This window comes from Rhamphochromis sp. 'chilingali' (genome assembly GCF_963969265.1).
Source record: "Rhamphochromis sp. 'chilingali' genome assembly, chromosome: 8".
In the NCBI taxonomy this organism is placed as follows: domain Eukaryota; kingdom Metazoa; phylum Chordata; class Actinopteri; order Cichliformes; family Cichlidae; genus Rhamphochromis; species Rhamphochromis sp. 'chilingali'.
This window is the reverse complement of record NC_137935.1, coordinates 8446760-8466662: the sequence shown is the minus strand read 5'-3', so window position 1 is coordinate 8466662 and position 19903 is coordinate 8446760. Positions and strand designations below refer to the sequence as shown.

At 38.2% G+C, this 19903-nt stretch overlaps 1 protein-coding gene across 4 annotated transcripts; it reads left to right on the top strand.

The window, feature by feature from the left end:
• The first annotated feature begins 600 nt into the window (after nt 1–600).
• On the top strand, nt 601–19237 carry LOC308401372 (high affinity cationic amino acid transporter 1-like). 4 transcript variants are annotated; one of them, XM_080889557.1, is made up of 13 exons: nt 620–700; nt 1041–1114; nt 10348–10754; nt 10836–10994; nt 11079–11250; nt 11351–11484; nt 11564–11786; nt 12881–13020; nt 13602–13704; nt 15113–15312; nt 15413–15564; nt 16052–16160; nt 16265–19237. In XM_080889557.1, the coding sequence occupies exons 3-13, from the start codon at nt 10385–10387 to the stop codon at nt 16435–16437; spliced, it is 1935 nt and encodes a 644-aa protein (XP_080745683.1). In that variant the 5' UTR covers nt 620–700; nt 1041–1114; nt 10348–10384; the 3' UTR covers nt 16438–19237. The 4 variants fall into 4 exon arrangements, with proteins under 4 accessions (XP_080745684.1, XP_080745683.1, XP_080745685.1 ...); XM_080889558.1 differs by lacking the exon at nt 1041–1114 and having other exon boundaries at nt 601–700; XM_080889559.1 differs by lacking the exon at nt 12881–13020 and adding an exon at nt 13285–13421 and having other exon boundaries at nt 629–1114.
• The last annotated feature ends 666 nt before the right edge of the window (nt 19238–19903 follow it).

Sequence of the window (19903 nt, the reverse complement as noted above, 5' to 3'; positions counted from 1 at the left end):
TAAAGCAGCTTGATTTATCAACCGATCTCAAAAACTTCTGCTGCTATTACCAGCAGGACTCCCCAAAAGATGACTGCTCTTCTTGAAAGCTCTGTGTCCCAGGGTAGTGCAGATCTGTAACTTCTTTTTTTTTTTTTTGCTTCGGCTTAAGATGCCTTTACATTGATAATCCTAAATCGCAGTGTACATTTGTATTATGTATTAACATCCAGACTAAAATAAGAGGCTCGCCACATGATACCATGGAGCAGCCTCAGCAGGAAACTCAGAGCGTGGAGTTTAACAGCTTTGTTTTCCCATTGGAGACTTTTGCAACTTCACATGCAAGCCATAATCATCTAGTGTTGATGCGAGTGTTTGTATGCATTGATGAAAGGAAGGAGGAACAGCAGGGGGAAAATGTCAATGTATGCGCAGTGATATAGGGCTAATTTTAAAATTAACACATGACTGCAGGGTGTGTTGTTGTGTCTGATCACCATCAGGGATTCTTAGGGAGAAGCTGCTTAAGCTTTTACTTGTAAAGAGTGCCATCTGGTGCCTGCAAGGCTCCTTAACAATAAGTTCTCTGGGTGGAGCCAAAGTGACACACCTCCGTGGGCGCGCTCGAGTTGTTCCCCGCTGGATTGTCCGTTGTAGGCGGAACATTTTTCATTCCACGGTTGACAGAAATGGAGGGTCTGAACTCTTCCTGAACTAGGCAAGACTTCACGAGCATGCTTTTGCTTATAAATTAATTTATTAGGCTGTGAGAGAACAGCAACATTTTGTTTCTCAGCCTTGACTGTAATAGTTCACAAGGAAGCGGTGCACGTAGTGTTAAAGTCAAGGAAGGCTGATGCAACTTCCAGATGGGGGTTTTATCGGGGAGTGGGCTTTACCTTTCCGTTCATACCAGCAGACCTTAAAGTAGTCCAGTGGGCGAAGTTATGTATTGATCTGCCGTTTTAGAGTTCCGAGTGTTTGTGCGACTTTATAAAAGACTGGTCTTTGCAAGCGGAGAAACATTGCCTTTTATAGCACCGCATTGCCTTTTACAGGAGTCAGAAGTCATTTCCAGCAGTGACCTATCTGGTGTGAACCCACGCTGAAAGTAGCTCAGACACAGACACAGGTACAATGTAATCTCTTTGTATTAACATTTGTTTTAATAGCTTGTTTAAGGTTTTGGGGAAATGTTGCGATTTCACAAGGTTTAAGTAAGCATATGCTGCATTTTGTAACCATAGAAAACTGCATTTTTTTTTTTACCGACTAGTTAAACTGTGATAGGATTAACGATTTAGAAGTAAACCATACAAAACACTAAGAATCTGTTCAGATTTACTTTTCTCTTAATCAGAGGCGGAGGCAGACATTTGATACACCCGGGGCTTAGCCCTAAGGATAGTATGCGCGTGTGTGTTTGTGTGTGTGTGTGTGTGTGTGTGTGTGTGTGTGTGTGTGTGGGGGGGGGGGGGGGGGGTGTTGAAATGACTGAAAGATTAATAGGCTCTGTTTTGAGTTTTGTTCAAAAAAGAATGACTTCATATAGGGAAAAATATATATCACATATGCAGGACACCTTAAACTGGTTTTTTAATTAAGCAGCAAGGCAGAACAAAGTTGGGGCTGTATCAAGACATGTGGACTAAACCCCAATTCAACCAGACCCAGAACTGATCCAGAATTAAAACAGGACTACAACAGTTCAAAATCAGGACTACTTAGGACTTAACCAAGACAGAATCAGAACTAGATGATAGTAGCACTAAAAATAATCATAGACCTGCACTACACTTATTTTTTAATTCTACCAAAGTCCACTATTTAGATTGAGAAAAGTTTATATAATTATTTAGCCTTGTTGTGCAAACAAGCCTGCATAACTTAATAAATGTAGAATTTGAAAAATAACAAACCTAAAAAGAAACACTAGGTATGAGATACATGAGTACCTATGATACGGTGATACTTTTGGTAAACAACCATTTGACTAACATGTCTGTCTCACCTGCTCTTGTTCCATCTCTGTTCTAACCTCTCTCTCCATCTCTGTTCCTCTCTCTCCCTCTTTGTGCTGACAATCAAACCAAACACCAACATCATCAAATATACAGTTGAAACCAGATATTTACAAACTCTTCAGATAAAAACACTTCTTTAATTGTAACATCAAATCAGACTAAATGTTTATTTTTTTAGTGTATATGTACTCCTAAATTTGATGAATGTGATAAAAAAAATAGACAGCTCTGTCTCTCTTTATTCTGACATTTAACTAATTCAAAAGATATTTCAATATTTATTTATCCAAAACAAAACAAGTTTACTCTAAATTGATGTTGTACAGTAAAAAATGTTCTTGTGTTTTCCATAAAGTGTATGTAAATATCTGGTTTAAACTGTGAATATACTGCTGTGTATTGAAATTCCTCTTGTTTTGCATAGAAATATACTGAACAACATACAAAGCATAATATATAAAATAACATCTACCTGAGTTTTTTCTTTGAAGCCCCTTATGTCCATTCTTGTATATCAGTGCATTACTGAAACCGATTTATTTAGCCGTGGAGGGAAACAACTGAAAATATGAAATAAACACACATGTAAGCTAAGACTCTCTAAAGAAACAGCATTGTTGTTGTTCGGCTTTTCATTTCGCCATTTGTTGATTCACTTGAAGAACGAGTAACCTAATATGGGTCAAGTGATCAGTTTGATATCAATCTTTCGTGATACACCGTCATATTTACATTATTTGTACAGTACGAATGATTTGCTTTGGTACCTGGTCGAACTTCAGTTCTCCTCTGTCTGCCTGGCTGCGTTTCTCCAACAGCGCACTCGCAGGCAGCAGCTCCTTCTTTTTGTTCATTTTTGTTTTAAATGTTACGCCAAGTTCCCCTTTATAGAATTTTTATCTTGCTTATTTAAAAAGTATTTACTGTACTTTATATAGACACTACAATCCAACTGAAAAGCGAACTAACCAGCAAACAGGAGTGTGTGTTTGTTTGTGTGTGTGTGTGTGATATCCAATGATATCTGAATTAATCATTTTTTTATAAGCCAGGACTCAAAATTTTTAATACACTTTAGCATTTATTTTCTTTTTTTTAGTGTGAAAGTTATGGTTTAAATGCTGTTTTGGTGTTTGAATAGCACACGATATATGAATTAATGAAGTAAAAAAGCATAGGGAAGGTACAGGATGTCAACAGTGAATCAGTTAAGAGTCTGTAAGCTGCGTTTTAACAAAGATAACATTTATGGTGTCAACATCACATCATTTCATAGAATGTGCTGTTGTTGATTACACTGTTTGTGTGAATTGCGCATACCAAATAACAGTTCCCCAAAAGAACAATAAGTGGACTGCACCTTCAGCTTTTATAAACATTACTTGCTGAAGCTGTTTGCACGAACACAAGAATCCAAATCAGTCGTATCAGACATTAACCTCCTAGGACCTGGCGTCCACATATGTGGACATCACATTTTGGATTGTCTAGACCAAAATACAAAATCTTGCTCTACAAGAACCCTTACGAGGACATTATACTGCCACTGTTCTATCGAAATTTAAAGCTAATGTCCTCATATGTGGATCTCATTTTTCTCAGAAACAAAAATTAGGTAAAAATCTGTTAATTCTTTGTTTTTACATTCATCAGGTCCCAATAAGAGCAAATAGCAAAAAGAAATTAAAAATGCATGCCATGAAAGAGTTCACGTCTTAGGAGGTTAAATGATCTTCACCCTGCCTTCTTGCTAGCACAAGTCTGTGTAATGTCTCATTGAGCCCATGTGAACGTCTACAGAAATTTAGTTATCTTATACTCTTTATTTACACTCATGGGAATGAATTTCATGGTAATTTTGAGGGTTTACTGTTTGAAAACAAAAATAATTCTGGATGATACAGGTGCCACGATTCCCTTGAGACTGACATTCCCACATGCAACAAAGTCAAAGCAGCATAGTAAAACAAAAATGTGAAACGCAGGAATTTTTCTAAAATAGGTTCCTATAGAAATGTACGCAAGGTCAAACATGTCTTTGCAGAATTTCACAGGCATCCATTAATCCGAGAAAGTGGTAAGTCATTCCACTATTATTTTCATCTTTTAGCATCACAGGGAAGTATGATTTATTTAGGTCAAGCGTGAGTGGCGTGGGAGTCCTTCATATCAGAGTTTCTCTGTTTTCTTCCACAAGGTCAAGAAAACCGTACAGCAGTGTTTAAGACATACTTAAGAGCTTCATTACTTAAAGGTATGAACAGCTCAAAACAACTCAAAAAATGTGCAAACTATGTTTTAATGACTGGATGCTGTTGCTTGTTTGTCGTACCTTCAGTGTCACAAGGTCAGATTCTCCTGGAAAGGAAAGTTTGTTTGGCTTGTGCAAGAAAGACGTCTGCGTTATGAACTCGCTCATGTGCCACATCCCCACAAAGGCAGATGGGCTTGTTGTAGCGCTGCAGAATAGCAGTTTAGTGCCAGGTGTTTAGAGGTCACCTGAATTGGCTCTTATGGCTTTTGGCTACTTTCAGATTCATGCAGAAAATTTTGAAATTGAAGATGGTTAACAACGTTTCTCAAATTCGGGTTAAACAATGTCAGGTTGCGTGTTTGGATGGATAGTTTGTTTGTTTGTTTGCTTTTTTGAGAGGAACTTAGAGCTTAGGAAGTTAGGGCTGTTCGATATAACAATATATATCGGAAGACGATATGAAAACGTCTGTCGTTTCATATCGTTTGTTTCGTGGTGTCGCAGAATAAATTGTTTACGGCAGTTTTGGCGGTCACTGTGGTGGCTATAATAATTTCTTAAAGTTCGCTCTTTTTCTTATATTTAAAATAACCACACTACGGACGGACAAGCAACAGTTTTTACGTGTTGTCGTTAGCAACAACGATGGTAAACCCAGCATGTGGCTCTGCCGTCCACTTCTTTATTTTCCACATAAACCTTTCACAATAAAACTGAAGATCCTGTTGAGATTTTTCAAAATAAGAGATTCACAGAATTTAGAGAAAATGTAAAATTTTTGTGATATATATCGCTGTCGGGATGATAAATGTCTTATATCGGGATATGAGATTTCGGTCTTATCGCATAACCCTAAGCACAGTTGGGTTTGCAATAGATCTACCATTTTAAGTCAACAATGAGCCATCCTAATGTTGGACTGGGTACCAGACAAACATATTTCAAGGCTATAATTGACTATGTGCACGAGACAATGCTAACTTCCTGGTTTGAGACCAGATGTGGGGTTGTGCATTTCCGGTAGCTTTACTTTGCGGTCAATCGCTACTGCGAAGATATACTCCAAAATCATGTCCAAAACTCGAAAACGGAAAGATTGCGTTAAGTTACAAAGAGCAGAAGGTGGGAACACTCACCACTGTTGTGTCATAAAAAATCTAATGATCAATTTTGACGTTTGAAGCGTTTAGATCGATCAGTTGTTTACATCACTCAACACAAGCAGAACTCCATTACTGCAGCAGAAGACACATCGTCCACATTCAGAAGCACATCTCTGTATAGTGACTGGTCTTATGATTTAATCAGGCAAATGTTCAGCATTCGTCTCTCCTGTACAGTACAGAATCGCTGCATTGATCGCTAGCAGTGTGACTCTGAGGTGCAGTACTGTATGTCCACGATGTCCACCAAACGTTTTGCACCGTCAAAAAATTAAATTGGCTACTTGATTTCACCTATCGCTGGTTATTTTTAGAACATAACACCCGCGATAAACGAGGGACAGCTGAGAAATATAACATTTGAATCCCTTTTCTCTTTTGCTCTGAGGCGCGGGGGAAAAATATCGACAAGTCGATGAACATCATTTACAGATATATTGGGTAAATGCCCAAGACATCTATAGAAATGTAAATCGCCGCTTGATTCATTCATCTGCTTAACTTGTTTTGGACCGTAAACCAGGCGCGAACAGGACACCGGAAACAAAGCTTCCCACAGGAGTTTCCGCACCGGAAGTAGCATATGCTAACGTGCACATAGTCAATACTATCTTTTAAATCAATGTACACGAAGAGTCTTTTGAGATGTTGTTTCTATTAAAATTGGAATACCAAGTCTTTCCCAGCACCTCAAATACCTAATCCAGTTTACCTGAGATTTTTTCTTTCTTTCTTTCTTGTTTTGGTTTTGACCAGAGTTGTAGTTACTTTGTTAGCTCAAAGTTTTCTTTGAGTTCTCACTGTTTTCCTCCTGTCGTCCTCAAACGTATACCAGTGTCACAGCATTTATCAAAGGCATTTGAAGGAGCAATGTTTTGCCTACAGCCAAAAAGTGAGAAGCATGTGATTGACTTCTGTTCCAAATATACTTGTGTACCCCTATGTGCCATGGGCAGGTGTTGTGCTCATTGATTGGTTGAGAAGAGGGCAGTGTCCTTTCCCGCCCACCCTCTGTTTTTAGCTCAGCCGTTACACGCCACATCATGTGAACGCTTCGGAAGCTCTCTGCAGTTTGTCACTTTTTTTTTATCCCAGGAAAATGACGTTTGTTTTCCTCTAGCAGCTTATAAGGGCAAATTCTTCCATGCCTTACTTATTTTAACATTTTCCACTGATACCAGATGGACTTATTTCCTTTTTAGTTTCAGCCCTGTTTATTTTGGCAACCGCATTTTGGTGTAATCGCACAGAATTGAAATACCTAGGTGACCAGGTCACAACAACCTAGAAAGGCAACTCAGAAGTGTCAAGGTCAGACAGAGGACTTTCTGACTAGCGGTGGTGGTACCCTAACCTGACATGGCAGATGGTTTATTACACAGATCCATCTGGAATATTGTCCTTGTAAAGTGTTTGGAAAAGCACTAGCACTCTCAAAAACACTTGGCACATGATTAGATAAACCATCTGCTTATCACCATCAACTGCAAACTAACTTCAGCTGGTCTGATCAAGAGACTAGGGGTGGGGGGGTGGAGCGTCCTGCCAGAGATGAAGAGCTAAACGCATTCTGGGGAAGTTTGAAACCCAAGTAAGGAGTCATAGCTTTACAGTTAAACAATTCATAACATCTTCGCATGGAAAATGTGCACATTTTAATCACTCACAGGTTGCCACTTTTAAAATAAGAATAAAAAAGAAATACCTGGCCTTCATTTAGCTGCAGATTTATTGAGTACTAGCTCCTTGTGCATACGTTTGGTCTAAACCTGCTTGTTTGGCTATAAACTCATAAAGTAAAGCCTGGATTGTGGATTGTCTTGTGATCATAATCTCCAAATCCAGTTTCTTCTCCAGATATTCAGTTCTCTACTGTTAATGTGTCTGCTTACCAGTCATAGAGTTCTTTTTCTTCTACATTAATTCCTAACACAAGCCAACACAAGTTTCCTTGAATAAATTGCTGTAAGAGGGTGAAGTAATATAATCAGATCATAATTTCCATAGCCTTGCTGTGTTCTTGAATTGGCGAAAACCTGCCGGAGTCTGTTTGTTTAGCCCCTGAGGGATTATATCTAGCATCACAGCTGCTCCTGAGGCCATGTGATGTGTCACTGTTCTATTTGTGAGCGAGACACCTGAATGTTTTGTACACTAAGAGGCATCTGTGTCATATGTCTCAGCGGTGCTTGTAAACGTCTCCCCCAACTCTGTTCTTCTGAAACTGATTCTGGATCTAAAGAGAGAAGTTGCAACTTGGAACTAAAAGCAGAGCAGCTGAGTTCATCAGTAAAGGTAGAAGTTCCTGCTGGAAGAGCTTCATTGACACTGTGTGTTTGCGCACGTGGGTGTGTGGTTTTTTTTGTGTGTGTGTGTGGGGGTTTTTTTTTAGGCAGGGGGAGGGGGTCTTTCTGTCCTTTGATATGCAGTATATTTTGTGTATAGCAGGGATGTCAAAATCATTTTATATTGTGGGCCACATCCAGCCAGACCACATGATAAATGTGTAAAATTACCCCAAAAATCCTGGTAGTTAATTGCCCTGACTGTCCATTTAATTATAGAATGTAAAGTTTTCATTAACATGTATACATTTTATTTATTTATTTATTTATTACACTGTGAAATCAATGTAAAAAACAAACAAACCAAAAAACAAAAACATTTCTATAGTAAATAATGGAAAAATCAGGAGCTTTTTTTTGTCATTTGATTGTTTATCTATTACTTAATTTGGTGGTACTTAGTTTGATGTTGTATGAATGGAAAAGGTGGGGTGGGGTCTTTAACAATAGGAAAAGCTTTAAAACATATTAAAATCCATGTAAAAATCTATTTGCTCCTTAACATTTTCCAAAGCTGTTCAGTGGGCCTGATTGGAGTGTTTGCTGGACTGATTCTGGACCCTGGGCCGACACCGCTGTGTAGTGGTAGACATCTTTGGCTAACAAGTGAACAGGGAAAGTTCCCAGTTCGATTCTGGGAGGAGAAATTGAATCCCCTTAGGATCGTGTCTGGAAGGGCATCTGTTGTAAAAACTCTGCAAAATTAAACAGTTACCTGTAGAGGCAACCCCATATGAAAAAGGGAGCAGCCAAACAGCTGTTTCTGCTTCTGCTATTTCTTTTAGTATGCTTTAAGAGCTTCATAGATTCTATACTTTAGTACAACTGAATAAATCCCAGATCTAAAGTTTCGGAAGTGCAGCCTGTACAATCACGCTGTCACTGGAATTTTCATGCATTCAGCCATTTGTTTGGTCTTTTTATATGTTATTTATCAGTAAGAATATACAGTCAGTAACATTAATTTCACTTTGATCTGCCAACAAACTTTAGTGAATTTCATGTCTCCTGTATTAAGCTATGGAAGAGTGTCATTAACAGGAAAGAGCAAAGAGGCTGAGCCTTTGTACAGATGATGAGTTCAGGTGGAGTGAAAGAAAACGTTTTTCTTACTTTCAAACAGAAGCTCATTAAAACCTTTACTAGGTAAAAGTTGTTATTAGGGCTGTTCGATATAACGATATATATCGGATGACGATATAAAAACGTCTATCGTTTCATTTTACGCAATCGTTTGTTCCATGGTGTCGCAAAATAAACTGCTTACGGCAATATTTTTTCATGGTTTTGATGGTCACTGTAGTGGCTATATTAATTTCTTAAAGTTCTCTCTTTCTCTTATATTTTATATAATCACACTACGGACGGACAAGCGCCTGTTTTTATGCGTTGTGGTTAGCAACAAAGACGGTAACAGCATCGCGTGTCCGCTTGTTTATGTTCCACATAAAGCTTTCACAATAAGCCTCAAGATCCTGTTGAGACTTTTCAAAATAAACTGAATCAAGTAAAAGAGCACGTTTATTATTATTTACGGATGAGAATTAAAAAAAGAGTCGTCAGGTGCTAAAAAATAAACCTTAGACTCAAACGTTAGAACAGGCTTTTTCCCGCAGCACGCCGTGTAATAAATACACACAAAGAAAACGGCGGCCGTTACAACTAAAAATGTATAGTTTCGTGCATCGGTTAAAACACTCGACTCCAGCTACATGACGTGCAGCTGGAAACACTTCCCGCAAGACGAGCTGCCCGAGATTCACAGAATTTACAGAAAATGTTACATTTTTGTGATTTATATCGTTATCGGACGATAGATGTCTTATATCGGGATATGAGATTTTGGTCGTATCGCACAGCCCTAGTTGCTAGGTTGCATTAACATCAATTATTGTTATGTACACCATTAGAATGTCAGTTTTCTGCTGCAGGAAACATTGCAGCAGTGCAATGTTGTTATGCTTGCTTTTCCTCATTGCAGCCACCACAACTGCTTTAAAGGCGTACAGACACACGTACTCACTCATTCACTACCACATTCCACACGTGTTACCACATGTGCAAAAGCACTTCAACACGCAGCAAATTTTTCTCATCTAGAAGATGCAATAATGCCTGAACATTTTTTGTGCCTCTTGCTAATGTAAGAAAGCCTTCGAAGAACACAATGTTTTCTGTAAAAATTTAGATTTTAATATAAATACAATTAAACGATTTAGTTATTTAGGCATTACAATTACTAAAATTCCTACAATTTAAAAGACCTGTTTTTATTTTATTTTTTTGTCTTTTTGTATCTATTTTTGTTCATTAATAAGCAAAAGTATTTGTTATCCAATTAACTAATGGATGACAATACTGATAACTGTAGTCCTACATTAATGGCAAGAATTATGGGATAGGTTTTTTTTCTTTTCAGACTAATAACTTTATAGTTTCTTGTGTTGTAAACATACATGTTATACGTGTTACATTTAAACCAAATGTTTTTTGAATTTAGATCGTCTTCATTTGCTTATTGACAGTTGCGTAGTCTCTTTTCTTATTTTGTCATTATTTCTGTTCTGCTTTATCAACAGGAGTCTATTGACGAAATTCTCCAAACTGTAAACCAAGATGATTCTGTCTTCACTGAAAGGCATTGGGAAGAAACTTCTGAGAGTGAAGGTTGTGGACAGTAGCATAGAGGAGTCCCGCTTGGCTCGATGTCTTAACACGTTTGACCTTGTGGCCCTGGGCGTCGGCAGCACACTCGGTGCTGGCGTCTACGTGCTCGCTGGTGCCGTAGCCCGAGAAAATTCAGGACCCGCCATTGTCATCTCCTTCCTCATCGCTGCCATGGCTTCAGTCTTGGCTGGTCTGTGCTACGCCGAGTTTGGAGCGCGTGTTCCCAAAACTGGCTCGGCTTACCTCTACAGCTATGTTACGGTTGGAGAAGTATGGGCATTTATCACCGGCTGGAACCTCATTCTCGCTTATGTCATTGGTGAGACGCTTTAAATAAAGAGGGAGTTCCCTGCTACTCTTGATTCTTGTTAAGTTTACATACCGGATACTGTTTGCACAGGAACTTCGAGCGTGGCCCGGGCATGGAGCGCAACCTTTGATGAGCTTATTGGAAGGAAGATTGAGCTGATTTGCAGACAATACATGACCATGAACGCCCCGGGAGTCTTGGCAGAATATCCAGACATATTTGCTGTCGTAATCATAATCGTTCTGACAGGTCAGAAATGGATGCATCTCTCGCTTGTTTTGTCTATTGCTTCAGATTATGTTCTTTAATCGTTCATGTTTTTACTGCTTGCAGGGCTGCTTGTATTTGGTGTAAAAGAGTCAGCCATGGTAAACAAAGTGTTTACCTGCATCAATGTACTGGTGCTGGTGTTTGTAGTCATCTCTGGCTTAGTTAAAGGAAACAAAGAAAACTGGAACCTGAACCCTGAAAAGATCCTTAATGCCACCAGAAACTCTACTTCTAAGTGCGTTTAATAAATATCTTATTCTCAAATGTCTATATCCCTAATGATACATCAGAGGTTTTTATTAAATGAGTAAATATTTTCTGTCTGTTATTTCTAGTGTGTCCGATTTCATTCCAAATGAGGATGTTCTTGGTGCTGGTGGTTTCATGCCCTTCGGTTGGACTGGAGTCCTTTCTGGTGCAGCAACCTGTTTTTATGCCTTCATAGGGTTTGACTGCATTGCCACTACAGGTGAGGGAGAATATATTAAATTGGTGACTCATAAAGGAGCTATGTTCTCTTAACATGCTGGATCATGTTCCCTCCCCAGGAGAAGAAGTAAAGAATCCACAGAGGGCCATTCCTGTTGGCATTGTGGCCTCTCTCCTCATTTGCTTTGTGGCATACTTTGGTGTATCTGCAGCCCTCACTGTGATGATGCCTTACTACTTGCTGGACAAGAGCAGCCCTCTTCCTGTGGCTTTTAAGTATGTGGGCTGGGAGGGAGCCACTTACGCAGTGGCCATTGGCTCTTTATGTGCACTGTCGACTAGGTAAGTGTGTTTCCTGCTGCCTCTCAGCATGAGCATTCATGGAGGACTTGTAATTATTTAGCACGCTTTTTTTGTTTTTTAGGAATGAATAATTCATGTCTTTTACACTTTCTATAATTTTATTATTGTCTTTTTTGCTTAGTCTAAGATTAACTAGATCTGAGATTGAATATGAGAATAAGTGGCAGAAACCATCAAAGGTATTATCTTATGGACCGAGTTGCAGAATGAATATTGATGTTAATGAAATGCATTTGCACAAGTAATATTTGATTTATTGAAAGATGCCCTGTGGTGTTTTCCTGTAACAGAAATATATTGTATACGTAGTTTTACTCACTAAAATTCATTGTGTTTATTCTTGATGTCTTACAATTATATTTGCTTGTAAAATATTAAAAGCACAAAGCATATACGTGTTAAAACAAGCCTGCAGTGGGACGTGGTTGGGCTGTATTTTTGATAAGCTGTGCCACCTGCCGATTAACTGAGTAGTGCATCTGTGTTGAAGCAAAGTCCCACACAATAAAATATTATTACATCAAGCTAATAGCAGGTAACTCCACAGGGTGACTGTAATTCAGCTTCAAATACTTTGGGAGAAAATTTTAATCTCAAGAATAATTTCCTAGAAATATTATGATGTATTGTGGATTTTTGCTTATGTCTTAATTATATATTGTTTCATGGATTAAAAAAAACATTTACTAACTGTCTTTATCCTAATTGGCACGCTCGTTCTTAGGTAGTAGTTTGGCTATTATTAAAGAGCAGCATGTTTGCTAATTTGCTAAACTTGACACTGAAATGAAAGGCCTGATATAAAAGTGTAGGGAGCCTGAAGTTCAGTGCCAATGACACCTGTGGGATGAACTGCATTAACAACAATGACCGAACGTCACACTCCACATCACTGAAACTGAATGAGAATGCGAGTAAATCTCTCAGCTGGCTCAGCAATCACGTAGACCTACAGTTTGAATGCATTTACATTAGATCCACTCACTTTTTTTGTTTTAATCTTTTGAAACTTGTTATACATTTTGTGTGGATTGACTCGCATGGCATGCTTTTCTTTTTCTCCTGTGTACTAGTTTACTAGGCTCCATGTTCCCAATGCCCAGAGTGATCTGGGCCATGGCAGAAGATGGCCTGCTCTTCAAATGCTTGGCTAAAGTCAGCACACGAACCAAAACCCCTCTAATAGCAACAATAACATCAGGTCTTGCGGCAGGTGAGGTCACAAACTAAACTAAACTGGCTGGGGTTACTTTGTTCTGATCCTAGGCGACTCTTGGTACACATGGCCTTAAACACACTAACTCAACTTTAATCAAGTTTGTAAATTTACCAGTACAATGCATGACCACAGCAACTTGCTGTCAGGGTGTTGGGCTGAAAAATGATGGTGGACTTGTGTGACACCACACTGCACACACATTCTTTCAAGTTATAAATCTGTGCCTCCTCCTCCTCCTTCCTTTTATCCTTGGCTTAGTCTCCTTGGCTCCATGTTTCCACTCCCACGCATTATCTTTGCTATGGCCCGTGATGGTCTGCTCTTCTCGTTTCTGGCGCGTGTCAGCGCGAGGAAGACTCCTATCATCTCCACCTTTGTGGCAGGGCTTTTATCTGGTAGGTAGCTGAGATGAAGCCAAAGGCAACAGTGCCCCCTTATGGAAGGAGGATGGTGGCAAGTCGTTCAAGCTTCTAAATAATTAAGCTGAAAAAATACAATGTCTGTATTGCTTTCATGCAATTAATGTTCTTTATGGCTTTTGTAACCTTCATATGGTTCACCTGTGTCTCCTGCAGCGGTGATGGCATTCCTGTTTGACTTGAAGGACCTGGTTGACCTCATGTCCATTGGGACTTTGCTGGCCTACACTCTGGTGGCAGCTTGTGTGCTGGTCCTCAGGTAGCCCTCATCACTTATTTAGTAGGCCTTAAGTGTTTTATTTTCAATTTTAATACTGCATACTGGACACTCTGGTCTGACCCGATTTCCCACAATGATATCAACAGACTAGTCTATGATGTCTGGCGAGGATAAATGTAGAAATGGACATAATGAAAATAAAAACATTAAGAGACCACTTAATCATCACAAAGGCAGTTTAACTCAGGCATATTTAAACACTCTGGTTATGAAGCGTGAACCACTGTGAATCCATTTCTCCTGCTTCGGTGCAAATATAAGTGAAGGGACGAGCAATGGAAAGGGAAAAACGAAGACACCCCCCAAAAAGGGAACGGTTTTGCACATGTTTATTATAAAGTATTGCTGTGTCGTTATCACTCATGATTGATTGATTGTAGTCTAGTTTTACTGGTTTTTATGTCAGAAAGAGTTCATGAAGGTGGAATGAGGTTAGGGCATCTTCTAGTGGGGCCTGTGCTCACACACTAGTATCGTGCTCGTATGAATACAGGATGACACGACCTCCTCCCACTGTCTCAGAGTCTCTAAAAGCTCGGTAGGAAGCACGTATGGAAGTAGCCTCTGGGGGCCTGAGCTCTGGCAGGGCTCCTGCTGTTCTTCCTAACACAAAGAGCGACAGCCTGGTCGTGCTCTTCTTGTGTAGCAGACCGTCTCCTGGTATCTCTTCCACATACTTAACTATGCTGAGAGACACAGGAATAGGAGGAGCTCAGGAGCACAAACAAAAAGAAAAAACTACAGTTTTAGAGCTGTTACATTATGAATTTTACCGTGATGATCAAGTGGTCCCTTATTTTTATTAATTTTATTGTATTTTTTTATTTTTTTTATTAGAGTCGTGTAATTTTAATTACTCAGATAATTACTCGGGAATTCCTACAGTACTGTACTAAAACGACTGACCTCCACCTTTTCTAAATCGTGTCAGTGGGAATAATAAGAAAAAGAATGCACATTATTTGTATGTCATTGATTTGATAGCTGTTAGGTTATAATAATGATTTAATAATATTTAATGATGAGATTTTATTGTGTGTTGCAACATGAGCCTCTCTGTTCAGTGTTTTTGTGACCCGGCCAGTTGTGCTTGCGTGTTAGTTTCAGAGGTGAAAGGTGAAACCATCAGCTAGATGGCACAGTGCAGTCTGAGCAGATTTGTGTGTCTTTAATACTGCTTTTCTGCTCTGCTTTGATGTAGAGAGTAGAGAAAAGCAGGAAAACCAGCTGTTGGCGCATCAGAATGGTGTCTTATCTTAGCATAATGGATTTTTAAATGTGCTACTAATTATAGCTCTGTTGTATGCAGACGTTTGAGTTGTGGGAACAGTGGGATAGGGAGTCTTACACTTTCATTTTTGTAATTTTCTTTTTTTGTCTTGTGAAGGTACCAGCCTTTACAGCCCAGTGCAGCCTATGAGATGGCCAATACTCAGGATGAGTCTGAAATTACATATAGGGATGGGAGTGTTGATATTTTATCGCAACCTGATGATCACTTTACTTTCAAAAAACTTATTAACCCTCCGAACACTGTGCCGTCATCTCTCTCTGGACTCATCGTCAACATCTGCACCAGTATACTTGGTGAGAAACTGGATGAAAGTCCCAGAACTATTCATGTGATTACTGATCCAGCACATCATCTGGTGTCATCGCTTGTTAATTTTGTTTTTTTCCCCACCAGGTGTTTTGGTGTGTGTCTTCAGTGTTGTAGCTTCTCAGGGAGGGTATGCACGCTGGTCTCTGACTGCCCTCTGTGTTATAGTGGCTATCTGCCTGGTTCTAATCATTATTATATGGAGACAGCCACAGAGCAAAACCAACCTTGCCTTCAAAGTGAGTGTGTGTCCTTTTGCTAAAGGCTTTTCTCATGCTATCTCATACCCACATAGCAGTGTAAGCTTGTCACCTTTAGAAATTAATAATCAATAACACCCAGATCCTCTTTCAAAGTAACTTCCTCCATGTAAAATAAAGAGTTAAATATGAGATATAATATACTAATGTACTATGTGATGTGATTCTAGAGACAGAAAATGCCAGTTTAGATTTTATTGTAAGCAGATATTGAGAAAAAAGCATTTAGGGCTTATTGGGTAATTCCACAATAAGTCTTAATTTCTCACTCAGGAAAAAAATTATGAGAGTTTTGAATTAAAAGTGCTGCACAATTTTTCAATCGAGCGTTAAAAAAATAACACTTAATTTTGTCAGGGATTTTCCTACATTGCCCGTACGTCTAAGATTGCTTTGCAGATTGTAAAATTTGTTTTAAATGCAAAGTTTTAGCCAGTCTTATACCCAATAAATACTCTATCCACAGGTCCCATTGGTGCCACTGGTGCCGATCATTAGCATGTTTGTGAACGTGTACCTGATGATGCAGCTCGACAAAGGAACGTGGTTGCGTTTTGCCATCTGGATGACCATAGGTACTTTAGACCAGCAGTAACAATTAACGTCTCTGCTGTAATTTTATTTTTTTAAACTTGTTATTATTATTGTCCATTAATTCATGTTTCTATGTGAATTGTAGGTTTTGCCATCTACTTTGGCTATGGTATACGCAACAGTGCAGAGGAGGCGTTAGCCAAGTGTGACAATTACGAAGATAGCTGCATAATAAAGGAAGAGGCCATACAAACAGAGAAGGAAGCCTTCTTACACAATACACAAAACTCTACCCGAGAAGATGAAGATGGTTTCTGAGGAGATAGGAGGGTTTTTTAAAATGTTTATTTAAATAGGGGTACAGGAAAGAAGGTGCAAGTATGTTTCACGGAGCGGTAAGGACAACATAACAAACAAAACAGCCCTTACCTATTGTGAAAACGCCAATCAACTAACTAACTTAGACAAATGAAAAGTTACAAACCTACAATTCGCTAACAACTCAAAGAAAAACGGGGAAAAAATGTTAAAATTGCATTTGCAGCTGTCCTCTACATGTTTTCTATGTCGAGGTGGGCACAGAACAATGTCACAAAGGACCTATCAACACAAGATTATCAATTAAATTGAGCTAACATAAAATCTAACCTAAACATAACGTATTATCATGCAGTCATGACAATGAGCTTAAAAATCCAAAATGGCCAAAGACCTTGAGTCCCTGCAGACCATGCAAGTGCTCAGTCGTCAGCCAACGACAAGAAAGATGAAAACACGAGGAGCCAGTAAGAAGAAAGAGTCCATAGACCAGGAGCTGGTACAGTATATCCTTTACCCCTTTTTTCCCCAAAAAGAATGTAACATCTGTGCTGTGAAATAGCTATTAAGTTTTCTGAAAGACTATCTGCAAGTTCAGGAGACACATGGAGACAGCCAATTGTACTACTAGCCAAAAATGTTGACTACATGATGATTATAAAAAGCCTAATAAGATTTAATGGCTAATTAGCCAAGTATTTTTAATTGAAGCAGTATGAAATTATGTGAAAAGAAGATTATAGTCATATTTTTTTTTTTTTTTTTTTATTGTGCTTTGAAATGGTCAGTTTTACTAAACATAACGGAATCCATCGATTCAAAATGCTTTTGTTTTTACAAAAATATTATCCAACCATAAATGGATCTTCATAAACTTCATTTTGGGTTTTTAACAGTACATTAGAATGACCGCACATCAGATTTTCCATGAATGATGTCACATATAAAGTTCAGAATGTGTTACTGCTCACCTAGCTTCAAAGTGCTCGACATTTGTATATGTTGACCGTGTACAAAAAATACAAACACCGTCTAAGAGACTTGGACGAGGGTGAGAATTTTAATGTACCATCAGTGCCTTTTGTGAGAAAGTTGTTAGCTGAGAAATCCCTTAGTTGTAAATTTACCCTTAAGATGCAGTTTTGGGGGTTTAACCAGTGTTTCTATTACTGAAAAAATACAAGTCACAGGTCTTTGGATGTCTTGTACATTGAATGTATAGCTCATATAAAGTCAACATGGTGCTAAAAGTAGCATTTTCAGTGCATCCATGTGTTTGCAGGTCTTTCTGATTGATGGTACCAACTGCTAATCTTACCAGAGTACCAATGCTATCTGTGGGAATTTGTACTTTTTACTCAAAGAAAAAAAGCTGCTTATTTTAATCTAGTTTATATTTTAACCTTTTAAGACCCGAATTCTTCCACAGCATGCATTTTTAATTTATCTTTGATATTTGGGCATATTGGGGCCCGATGAATGTAAAAACAAAGAATTGCCAGATTTTTATTTATTTTTTTACCAAATTTTCATTTCTAAGAAAAATGAGAGCCACAAATGAGGATATTTGTTTAAAATTTCAATAGAACAGTAGCAGTATAATGTCCTCGTAAGTGGTTATCAGGCCCTTGTAAAGCAAAATTGAGTATTTTGGTCTAAATAACCCAAAATGTGATGTCCAAATATGTGGACGCCAGGTCCTAGTAGGTTAAAGTGCCTATTCCCCAATTTTTAAAGATAGGATATTCCTCTATCACGATTTGCCTTTGTGTGATACTTTATATATAAAACAAAATGTTTAAACGAAGATTGGGAAAAAAAAATCATATATTTATAACTACATGAAACCCAAGTGGATCCTTTTAACTTTTTAATTCACACATGCCTGAAATACAATCAGTTTGTGATTATTGCACACCTGTAGTTTACGTGGTGATATAACACTTCTTTAGTTCACTTTTATTTTGAAATGCCAAAACCTACACTGTATGTTTAGAAACACAAAAATGGTGTAGGTCAAGCAGTAGAGTGTATGTATGCGTGTGTGTGTGCAGATCTTTGATGCAGCTAAAACTGAAGTACAGCAAAGTTTGTATGTCAGCAAAGGTCTGGAAATGCAACTACGTGAAAAATCTCTTCACTCAGTCCGTTTTTAAACGATAATATATATTCAGCAGTAAATGGGTGATGGCAATGACACTGTGAGACAATTTATTTCAGCTTATGGTCCTTTTGAGGGAATCTATTAATGAAACCTGAAGCCAAAATCCATTGGATTTAACTTGATCATGCGTCAGAATAATTTCTGTAGTTTTTTAATAGTTTTAATAGTTTTTTTTAATAGTTCCTATAGATTATTTTTGCTGGAGTGGTATAACAATTTTTAAACACTTACCTTGTAAATAAAAGTTTTGCGCTCCAGAATGTAACCAGGCATTGTTTACCTGGCTGTTTCTAAATCAGTAAGATATCAGCACATGTTATTTTGAAACGATGCATTAATTTTAAAATGTAGAAAACATTTTAACGCTGCCTTTGTAAATAATTTTTTGATGATACTTGAGTTACTGACTGTATGCAATGTTTATGGGAGTGCTGTACTTACTGTGGTTACATGTCAAAAGGTCACATCATGCTTCATCCGTGCTTTGCATGCTGCATAAATGCATTTTATAGTGTTGATATGTGATAATGTTCAGTGTACTGTGGGGGGGAAGGCACACTGTTCACTATATGTTGTTGTCATATTGGTTATGGTTTGTATAGTTCTCGATGTAAATAAATAATCCTGAAAGCTAAAGCTGACTTTGATTTATTTCACATAACCACCTCCCGCTGTATAGATGGTTTAGAGAATCGACATTAATTCATTAGTGTAGTTTCTTCTACTGTTACCTTTACTACTTCAAGTACAGTAATCAGAAAGATTGGAGCCAAAGAAAAATCTAAATTCCTTCAGTTTATTCTGCAGACAAACTGTTTTTAGTGTTTAACACTGTAATTAATTCATAAGACTACTGCCAAATGTAAAATGCTATAGTTACCCTAAATTAACTGTACGTTTCTGTAATGTTTAATCCAGTAATATGAGTAAGCTGTGTAATCAAAATGATCTTTTTAATGTTTGAATATAATTACTGTTATCTTTTTTTTAATCGACTGTTTTACAAAAACAATAAATAAAGCACATGATTTTTTTTTTTGATTGAGGACCGATTACACTCATTTTAATTTGTTTGTATGGTTCGCCTAATAACCATTTAGCCAGACGGTCTAATAAATCTGTTAAGCACTATATTAGTCTGTGTTGCTCTTTCTCTATTCTTTGAGCTGCTCTCTTTAGAGGCCTCCACACATCTGCCGCCCTGTCTCCACCTTCCTCTGTCATGAACCCTTTGCAATGTCCTCCTCCTTTTCATGTGGCAGCTCCATGTCAACATCCTTTCAGTTGATCCACTCTCTCTCC